This window comes from Oryza glaberrima, chromosome 6 (genome assembly GCF_000147395.1).
Source record: "Oryza glaberrima chromosome 6, OglaRS2, whole genome shotgun sequence".
In the NCBI taxonomy this organism is placed as follows: domain Eukaryota; kingdom Viridiplantae; phylum Streptophyta; class Magnoliopsida; order Poales; family Poaceae; genus Oryza; species Oryza glaberrima.
In genome coordinates, this window is record NC_068331.1 from 5,591,322 (window position 1) to 5,602,087 (window position 10,766).

Here is a 10,766-nt window from a genome sequence, read left to right on the forward strand (position 1 = left end):
GCTATAATCTTCCCCCGCCACATCGGTCGCTTGATTTCGCTTGGCGAAGTAGAAGAAGAAGGAGGTGGAGGTTGGTTCATTTTGTTCGAATTTTAGCAATGTTGTAGCCTATTGTTTATTTTGTTGTACTTTATTGTAGTAAGGTGTTTCACTTTGTTTTGATACAATGTTGTTGGTGTCGCAATTATTATGTTTCAAATGTTGTATTTTGTTAAAACACTGTTGGTTCAAGTGATAAAGCATCTAAAAACTTTCGCTAAAACATTATTCATCCAGTAGTGTAACACGTGAAACATTCAACAATTTTTGCGAAATATCACACGTCTCGCACTCCGATGCTTCAATCAACAGTCATCTCGGTCTCATGGTCACCATATACGAGTCGCGTCGTGGTACACGCGAAAAGCCCAGAAACCGCTCCACTGTTTGCTCACAGTTTCTGGCTCTCCACTGTCACAGTTTCTGGCTCGCCACACCACGCCACGCCGCGCCGCGACGCGACGCGACTCCATCCCCGCGCCGCCCGCCGCCTCTCCGCATCCACCACCACCACCACCCTTCCGCTCCCCGATTCCCAATCCTCCCAAACCCCCCCGAATTTTTTCGAATCGCCCGCCTCCCCCTCCCACCTCCCCGCCGCGCCGTGCCGCGCCGCCGATGTCCTCCTCCAGGCGGCCGCCCGCGCGCGCCGCCGCCACGGAGGCGGCAGCCGACGCCGCGCTCCCCCTCCACCCGTCCTCGCCCCTCTCCAAGAAGCGCTCCTCCTCCTCCCGCCGCGCCGCCGCCGGCGACCGCCGCCCCGCAGCGCGGGCGCCGAACCCTAGCCTCAGCCTGCGCGGCGGCGGCGGCGCGCCGTCGCGCAAGAGCGAGCGGAGGCGCAGGCCGCGGTCCCTCGCGCTGGCCGTCCACGGGCACGCCTCCACGTCGGGCGGCCCTGGCCTCGTCTGGAACGACGCCGACGAGGTGGCGCTGCTCACGGCCGCGGTCGCCTTCCGCGCGCGCAACGGGTTCGCGCCCCGCCTCCCGGACATGGGCGCGCTGTTCGAGTCCCTCAGGGGCTCCATCTCCTCCCACATCGACCAGGCCAAGGTGTACTACAAGCTGAAGCGGAACAAGAGCAAGTTCCTGCACGCCCCACCGCAGGCCACCACCACCACCCCGCACGATCGCCGGGTGCGCGCGCTCTCCGCGGAGCTCTGGGGCAGCGAGCTCGCGCCGCCCGCTGTAGAGGGCGACGCGGATGCAGCCGAGGCGGCCGACGAGAGGGACGCCGAAGAGGGATACATCGGTGGCAATCTGCATGTTTCGGTGAGGCTTCCGGTGGTGTCGGAGGTGCTTGGTGATTACTGGAGGAAGAATGGGCGTGTGCTGTCAGGTGTCTCGCTTGAGAGGGGGTTGGCTCTGGTTGGGCCGGAGGAGGGTAGGATGGCTGAGGCAAAGTGGAAGCGGCAGCTTGAAGTGGAGACGCAGACGCAGGGGCGCCGGCACGATTTGGCGAAGGAGGTCTGCGCCATGCTTATCGATGCTGTCAGGGGCCTGGGGCCTTAAGTGGGGGGTACAACTTCCACCTCCTATGTGCTCTGTGAAAGTGAGCAATTTCTTCTGGACTTTAACTTTGCCTTGGATTAATCACTTTTTGTGTTTCTGGTTGCCGGCAATTTAGTGGTGGATTATGGTACAATTTTTTTTTTAAAAAAACTGTACTTTTGGTTGTTGGCATGTTGTGTCAACTGCTAGGACACAAATACACAATTTTACCTGAATGAGCATGCCTGCATTGGTTTACATTGCTTGGTAGACTGGTAGTTTTGATTTTATTCCTGTCCTACCTTTAGGCTCATAGGCTTGGCGGTATTATGGAGTAATAGCTTGGTTTGAGATCACTGGCATAACCTTGAATTTTGGTAATAGGCTAGCTGGCAGGATTTGCAAGTGTTGAAAGGGTAGTGCTCTAGCATGATACTAGTCTATAGAAAGTGAGTCTTTTCCTTGATTCCTTCTGTAGGTTAATTTCTCTGGGAGTGTGTATTTAGATTGTTAAGGTTGTGGCCTCTTGTTTAAATCTCCAGCATGAAGTATTAAAGTATTGGGGCTCGATTTCAATAATGTATCAAATTTTGTTTGGTTTACTCTACTGGCTACTTGCAAGCTGCAAGTATATCGCCAGATCGTTTTTCCCATCCTAGCTCTAGCCACTATGCCAAAATAGCCATTCTCAGCATTAGCAAAATATGGCATCTTCCTCATAAGCTAGTTTTTTTTGGTTTGCTACTGCTGATGGTAGGGCTTTATGGCAGGGTATTGGTCTATAGAAAAGTGAGTGACTTCTTTCTGTAGTTAAACTTTCCTGGGATTATTTGATTATTTAGGTTACATTTCTTGCTCATCTTCAATTTAATATTGGATCAAGTTAAAATATGTTCTCTATTTAAATCACATTTTCTTTACTATTGGGGTGCTAAATTTTCCATTGTGGGGACAAAGTGCCTTTTCTGGTTTACTTTATCTGGAAAGTTGAACTGTATTGGCACTTCGGTTAATTTTGTGTTGTTGGCTTCCACGATCCTAATATCACTCATTTTACATAGTGAAAGAATTAAACTAGCACATTTTGGCGAAGTCCTGATATACCAGTCTTTCATGACATTTGTTATCATATGTCTGCTAGCCTTTAACAGCATTGGTAGTGCTAAATTGCTACTTATATTCAATTCTGCCACATGCCCACATTCCAATTAGAATGATGTGTTCTGGGAGCTCAGGAGTTGGCATGAACGTGTCACTTTCACTACATGTTGCTTGCATAGTTGCTACGAGGGCATATTTAGCCCCCATGTTGGCAATATTCCCTTGCTAAAGCAAACTAGGATACCTCCAAAGCTAGCCTTTTGGAGAATGTTACACTCACACATGCATTATTGCTAAGATATAGTATAAATCCATTTACCAATCTAGGAAAACGAATCTGGCAAGTACTGTAGCAACACAGTTAGCATTATGCCTTTGCCTCTTTGGTAAAAGGTGCTTTGCGTTGTCATTGGCATGAACTATATAATTTATCAACTAGCTTGTTAGCTTGAGTAGCATGCCCTACTGTCCAATCCAAAAGAGCATGCATAACTTAGTTTGTCTTATAAGTCAAGCATGATTGCATGAAGAGAGCAAGAAAATTACTGAATGATGCTAAATAGTTGATGATTGCACCTTGGCAGGTATACTGTATCGGTTATGTTTAGAATTTTAGATGCTACTCTATTTGCTGTGATGATTGATATTTGAAGACAGATATTTCACTTGGAACCTCACGGTTCTATGGGCTATGGGATTATGCATAGTTCTATGCATACCTGATATGTTGAACTTATTTTCTTTATTTGTTTGAGTAGGCAGTGTTATGCGCATTCATCTTTTGCATCTCTATAGTCTTTTCGCTGTCCAATTATGGATTGCTTGGTTTAGTTATGGGTGGATCTGCTTATCCTAAGCACCGTTGAAACCTGCATGGATCTTTTTTGCTTCGCACTTTGGACATTCATCTTCTTGTTTCGCTTTAGTCTCAGCCACACCCATACAGACAATCTTGAGTTAGGCAGGAGCTACATAGTAACATAGGTAAGCTTGGATTTATGACCTAAGTGGGAATTTTATTGAAGCATCTTCTTTCATGTACAAAGTTGCTCTGTGGCTTCTATTGCATGACCATACCTATTCCCACATGGTTATGCTCTGTTGTCTTTCCTCTTCTGTTGTGCCATTTGTTACTAATATTTTTCAAGTCATCCGACTAATTGCGATTAGCCGATTAGTCATGATAAGTCATCCTAGTCGGTACTAAGGCAACTTGATTCTAACCACGATTAGTTGGAAAGTCACCCTACGTGTTAACTGTTTCCCATCTTGTTTGATATTTGGCGGTTGACACTTTCGTAATGGAAAGCTGAATTACCAGATATCTGTATCTTTTTTTCCATGTTGGTCTCTTGAAGTTCTAATGCAAATTGCATTAATACCTTGTGTAAACCCTTGCAGCCTTGCAAGCTATCAAAGCCAACATTAATTTAGGAAAAGAAAATTTCAATGTAGCCTCTAGCTCATCACCATTTGTACATCGTGACATTGAATTGGGGCCTCATATGCCTCTGTGTCCTCAATGATGCTAGCGGCAATTGATGCAAACACATGGGAAACAGAAGTATATCCACTATTTGGATGTTTGACATTCACATGGTCCTGGACTCGTAGGTCATTATCTTCTGCATACATCTTGGCTAGGTCTTACCGTCTTAATCCCCCCCCCCCCCCAACGTCTTATGCCACCGGATTGGTTTGGCCTATGCTCAAGTCCTGCTTCATGGCATCAGTGGGACCTATATCCCATAACTGAACCGCTAATCAATTCAACGAGGTGTATAATATGTAATATCCTGCTTAGCCAATATGCAAAATCAAATGCCAAAAAGGTAAATGAAACAAGTCATATAAACCTTAATTATATACAACACCCACGCCTTATAGAAATACTATAACACTAACAAAAATTTCATGAATTCCAATCTATGTCCAACATGGTAAATACAAGTGAGTCTCATGACAAACGTAAGGCGAGTCTCATGCATGCCTGAAATGTAGATTTATTAGCCCATCTCCCTATATGACTTTGGTGGTTATCATGATGCAAATTTGCGTAGCTGTCCTGTTCTTTATATGTTAAAGATGGTTATTCTCATGCAGTAAATAGTCTGCCCAAAACCTTTGGTGTTGCCGTGTTGAAGAAATGTATGAATGCATTAATGCTTCGATGCCCATTGCTTCTCCACCATGCTTTGGGCAAAATCAACTGGATATGCTTGACGCGGAGTGCCAGAGTTCACCATAGATGGGGGGGTTTTAAAGGGTTGGGCTTGGGCTTGTTTGAAGTTGGGCTGAATCCATTTCAAGCCACCTTCCTTGAGGACTGGGATTTTGAAGAAGTTGGTGAAGATGAGATACAAAATCTTGGTTTATCTTTGTTGGTTGAAGACTTGCTTGATGATTGATCATCTCACAGCGAGAAAATTGCATATCTACCATCGCATAGGATGGGATTCGCTGGAATTCCATCGCTTAAATGGGCTTCTCTAGAATACCATCCTCAACCAGGGTGTCTTCGGCAAAATGCCATCCCGGACGGGAATGCCTCTGGCTCTTCTTCTTCATCCATCCCACGCTTGAAGAGCTCGCCGGTGGCCACGGCCAGCTCCACCGCCGTGCCACCGGTGCCGCCTCGCCGGTGGTGATTGGGGCGCTGCCCTCCCTGCCATCCCCGCCTCCCATCCTGCACTAGGACTTGAGGAGGCCGTAGTGATGTCAGAGTTGGAGGAGATCGGTGGCACGGGAGATAGAGGAGGTTGCCGCCGTCCCGCTCCTTGTCTTGCCCACTGGCTGCCGCGCCTTGCTGCCACCGCTATTCCCTCATCGCGTTGGAGTTGAAGGAGGCTGACGTCGTCACCGACGTTGACGACGAACATGCTGAGGACGGGTCGACGGGGACGAACTCACCGGAAGCAAGATTTTTATGCTTTTGAAAAGGCTACCTGATGCATCGGAAGCAAAATTTGCCTAGCACATTTTACAGTGACTATAAGCACATTGGAGTGAACCAACACTTGGGGTGAATTTTCGTAAATGCTGTCTGGTAGTGAATAGTTAATACTGTCCAGACAATCAAAATTAGAGGTTTGGTCTCTGTGCTCAGACTGCTCATGGTTGAGGGGAACGAATGGCTACGTAGAGTACCACGTCTCACTGGAAAGAGGTCCCAGGCACCACTTGTCAACCTCACATTGGATATTATTTCTGTTTTTTACTTCTTTATGAAAAATAGCTTTAATTTAGGCCTAGCTTTCTATACATGAATTCCATGTTAGCTTTCTGTCAGTGGATATAAGCTGGATTTTGTTATTCGTAGAACCTTTTTCTTGCAGTGTCACGACATTTGAAACCTATGCGTCATTTCAATGTGTCTATGACAGTTTGCTTAATTTGTCATTTCCTAGCAAAACTGGCATTGGGAAGGTAGTCTAATGCTTTGTTGCCATTTTAGTATAGGATGCTACATATATTCTGCATATTCACATCTGGCATTCTGGCTAGTAACAGTGGAGCCTTAATAAGACCCTACTGTCCATTTGCCAATTGTGGCATGCTACACTACAAACTTACTCCTACACACGTCTAATCCCTTCAGTTATTGATACAGTATCTTGCAATGCTCATCGGGTTTTTACTTCAGAAAGTTTATGTTATACTTGACCTATAGCTGCTGCAGGTTTTGTGTGTGCTACTCAAATCCATGTAGAACCAAAGCACTGAAGATATTTTCAGTTCATTGCCCTTATTTCATGTTTATCCTCATCACAGTTTTGGTATTCTACTACGTGCCTAAGTCTTCCGAAACTTCAATTTGGAGAATAAATTTGTTAATATTCTTTGAATGTTTACAGTTGTTTTTATTCATATTAATAATTGCTGACAAAACTAATTTCGTGATGCAGGTGCATTTTGGTGGAGTACATAGCTGGATACATAGGTGCGATGTCCATTTTGTAGGCTGATCAACCCATCCTATACTTGGTTGCTGACTGACAAGGCCCTAACACGGTGTGCTGTGCTGCACAGATTGCACGACGACTCTGTCGTGCCAAATTTATGCCTAATTCGGTGGAATTAGCTGATGATCATGTAAGAAACTTAGGTCTGGTGACACTTATTTTGTTTATCTGCCAGCTTTAGTTTTAAGAGATGCAAAGGAAGCTTTGCCTCGTGCTTACGGCAGACCTTATGTAAATCATTTGCTAACTACTGTCACGATGCTAAATGTATTTTGAACTGTGGGAATCCAAAATATGTTAGTGTCTCTGCCTGATTTCAAACCGTCTGGACTCTTGATATGCCCTGTTTGATACTTTTGCATATCGAGCGATTGTCACTTTTTCAGAAAGGTGTGTTTGACTTGTCCCAGCGCAATTTAGGAGCTCACTGAAGTTTCAGGGCTCCTTTGGAACAAGTGAAATTTATAGGATTTTCAAATGATTCATATCGTATAGGCCTATAAATGGTCTTTTGGATGGTAGGATTGGGCTAGCAAATTTTCTTTGGAATCATTCCTTTCCTCGTGTTTGGATGCATGGTAGAAAATCTCGTGTTTGATTTCCTTCAAGTCTAAGGCACTTCTTCTCTTCATCTTCTCAACTTTATTCTAGTAATATTTTTTCTCCAAAATTCTAGCAAGTTTCTCGTGGAGTATCCAAATAACATGTGTGGATCCATATGTTTGCGATTTCGGTGTAGGATTGCATAGATCATGACATCTGATTCCTAGTATACTGTTTCTGTTTATATGTTTTTCAATTCCTATGTTCTAAGGAGCCTTCACATGATGGATTTTTCACAATTTGGTCCATTTGAAAAACTTACTCCCTCCATACCAAAATATAAAGGATTTTGGACGGATGGGACACTTCCTAATACAATGAATCTGGACCGATAATATGTCTAGATTTATTGTACTTCCTAAAATACATCCCGAAAAAACTTATTCCAGAAATGGTCCTTTTTAGGGCGCCAAAGTCACTGGCGCCGTCCTCCTGCCAACGTGGTGGGTCAGCGCTAAAGTGGCAGGGGGAGCGCGCTAATGAGGCTGGCACCGTCCCCCCATACCCCACCCACGCCATTTTTTTTCCATCTCTCTAGTGTAGAGGAGGGATGTGCAATTTTTTTTTCATTTATTTTATTTTATTGATATTTTTTCATATTTAGGAGTACACAAGAACCAACCATAGAAAAGTTAAACTCAAATGGATGAAATATGTGACCTGTAAAATTTTCCAAATCTCTACCGAAAAGCTTCTCGTCTTGAAAACACAATCTTGCAAGCAAAATTTGGAGGTTCTAATTTCGCCGAACCCGGAGAAGCGGGGAGAAACAGATGTAACTTTTTCTGTAGAAAGTCCGTGGATATATGATTTGCTTGACTCCGAGTCTGTATGAGAAAGTTATGTCTGTTTTAAGGAAGGACGCTCGAATGTAAAAGAAAAAAACTCAACAAACCCTAATTTTTTTTAAATTTTTTATAGGATGTAAAAAAAAATGTACTAAATTTTTGGTTTTTTGGACAATAGGAAAAACAAAAACAACGAAGAATAGAAAGGCTCTTACCGATATGATCTTGAGTGAATTTGAGGAGAGGGGAGAGAGAACAAGAGCAAGCAAGAGTGGCATTCGTACTCGTGCTCTCCCCCTGCCACATCAGTTTCTGGCCACCACGGTGGCAAGGGGGCGGCGCCAGAGAGGCGCGCCGTCTCGTTGGACGACGACGCCCTAAAAATAACCATTTCGGGGATAAGTTTTTTCAAGGGTCTATTTGTAAAATAACTTTTTCAAAATTACCAAATTGTGAAAAATCCAGCCTTCACATGATTCCAAACCTTAGGATTTTTTCCCCCATATATGTGTTGTGTGGAAAAAAAAAAGATTTGAGCATACCAAATTTCCATGGATTGCTATATTATGCATTAGTTCTATTGAAAATTTTACCAGGAGTTCAACCCGTATTTTATTTTTCTATAAAAAGTCTAATACATCTTTCTCTTTTCTCCCTATTTCATTTGACTAGATTATCGACTTTATTATATGAATAAATTAAATACTTTAAAAATAAACTTAACAAATAACTTAGAACAAATAGTCAAAGCAATGCAGTTAAAAAAAAACTTTTTTTAAGAAAACGTGTGATTTAGAGGATGGAGCAAATAATTCATTCAATAATCCAGTGAAATAGATGAAAAGATCTTAATTCTATCGATCTCTATGAATCATCCAAACAAAATATTCCCTGTGTCTCATAATAAGTTTATTTTTAACTCCTTCTACTTATCCCAAAATAAATTCATTTTTGAGTAATCATTGTATCGGAGTTTGTAAAAATAAGAATAATTGTGTTGAGAGTAGATAAAGTGAAGGACAATTACATTATGAGTAGATAAAGTAGGGCCATTGTAATCTTTTTAGTTTTGTATTGGTATACGTGGGAAGTAAAAATGAACTTATTTTAGGATGGAGGAAACATGTTTCAAATTCCGTTGTTTGGTACTCATGTGGGATTTACCCATACATGTCATTCTTTTGTTTTTCGAGTAACCATACATGTCATTCTGATCCTGTAGTTTTCTTATTCCTACTTTTTTTTTTTCAAATTATGTGTTTCATTGGAATCCAAACAGCACAGAGGAGACTTAAGTCAACTTTCCGGTCTCCTTCTAAACATAGGATTTTTAATAAAACACATGGTTAAAAAAAAGTAACATTCAAGTGCCTTACACCTCATAAAAAACTGAAAGAATAATTCTTTTGAATAGGGACAAACATAGAGATAGGCATAACGATATTTTTTCCGCGAGATTGGATCTCACGTAGGAAATCCTCCAAAATTGATATGACTCGAGATAATCTTAAAAAATTGAAAGGAAAATAGAAGAGTTATTCCTTTGTTCCGAATGACCACTATCAAAACGGGAATGCTACATATCGAAATCCCGTTCGGACGGAACACTTGCTTATTCAAAGAGGAGCGATACCTGACCATACATGTCCCAAGCAGCAGCAGCAGCAGCCTGTACAGGACACGGTGCCGCTCCAGCACGCACGCATGGCTGACATGGGCCGCGGCGCTACGGCGCCCATGCCCGCACCGTCGACGCACTACCCTGCGCGCGATCACGAGCTCCTTGCCGGCAGCTCCGGTGCCGGCGCAAGAGAGGAGGAGCCCAGCGCAGACGCAACGACAGATGAGGAAGTAGAGCGTGAAGGTGCTACCCTCGCCGCGTCGTTGGCGTGGAGCACGACGAGCATGTACTTGGCTAGCTCGTCGAGGCGGCGGAGGAAGCGGCCGCCCGCGACAAGCTCCGACGTGGCGTGGACGGTGGAGGATGTGACTGTCAGCGACGAGCTCCAGCGTGGGACGTGGATGGCGAAGGACATGCCCGTCGGCGACGAGCTCCGTCGTGGGATGTGGATGACGAAGGACGCGGCCACCGGTGACGAGCTCTGTGGCGTCGACGGTGGAGGATGCGGCCGTCAGCAACAAGCTCCGGCGTGGGACGTGGATGACGGAGGACGCGGCCGCCGGTGATGAGCTCCGACGTGGCGCGGATGGTGGAGGATGTGGCCGCCGGCGACAAGCTCCGGCGTGGGACGTGGACGGTGGGACCACCGGCGACGACGCTTTAGTGCCCGGCTCCTGATATCTAGTAGGTATCGTCTGATACCTCATAAGTACCACCTTCTACGTGATAAGAATCGCATGATATCTGATACTCCCTCCGTTTCATATTATAAGACTTTCTAGCATTGCCCACATTCATTTAGATGTTAATGAATCTAGACATCTAGATATGGCTAGATTCATTAACAACTAGATGAATATGGATAATGCTAGAAAGTCTTATAATATGAAACGGAGGAAGTAGGTATCATCTGATACCTAACAAGTATCACCTGATATGTGGTAGAATCGCATGATACCTGATAGGTATCACCTGATACCGGTTAGGTATCAGGACCTAATACCTCATAAGTATCACCCTCTACGTGGTAAAAATCGCATGATACATGATAGGTACCATCTGATACCTCACAAGTATCACCTGATACGTGGTAGAATCGCATGATACCTGATAGGTATCATCTGATACATCACAAGTATCACCTAATACGTGGTAGAATCGCAT

General features: G+C 44.3%; 1 protein-coding gene across 1 annotated transcript; it reads left to right on the forward strand.

Annotated features, from left to right (window-relative positions):
- Window positions 1–385: 385 nt before the first annotated feature.
- On the forward strand, window positions 386–6,895 carry LOC127778078 (transcription factor STKL2-like). Its single transcript, XM_052304727.1, has 2 exons — window positions 386–1,588; window positions 6,534–6,895. Exon 1 carries the CDS (start codon window positions 658–660, stop codon window positions 1,546–1,548), a length of 891 nt encoding a protein of 296 aa, XP_052160687.1. The 5' UTR covers window positions 386–657; the 3' UTR covers window positions 1,549–1,588; window positions 6,534–6,895.
- Window positions 6,896–10,766: the final 3,871 nt, after the last annotated feature.

What these genes read in the sequence shown, in the direction of transcription:
- LOC127778078 (XM_052304727.1), top strand. Translation starts at nt 658, where the DNA reads ATGTCCTCCTCCAGGCGGCCGCCCGCGCGCGCCGCCGCCACGGAGGCG.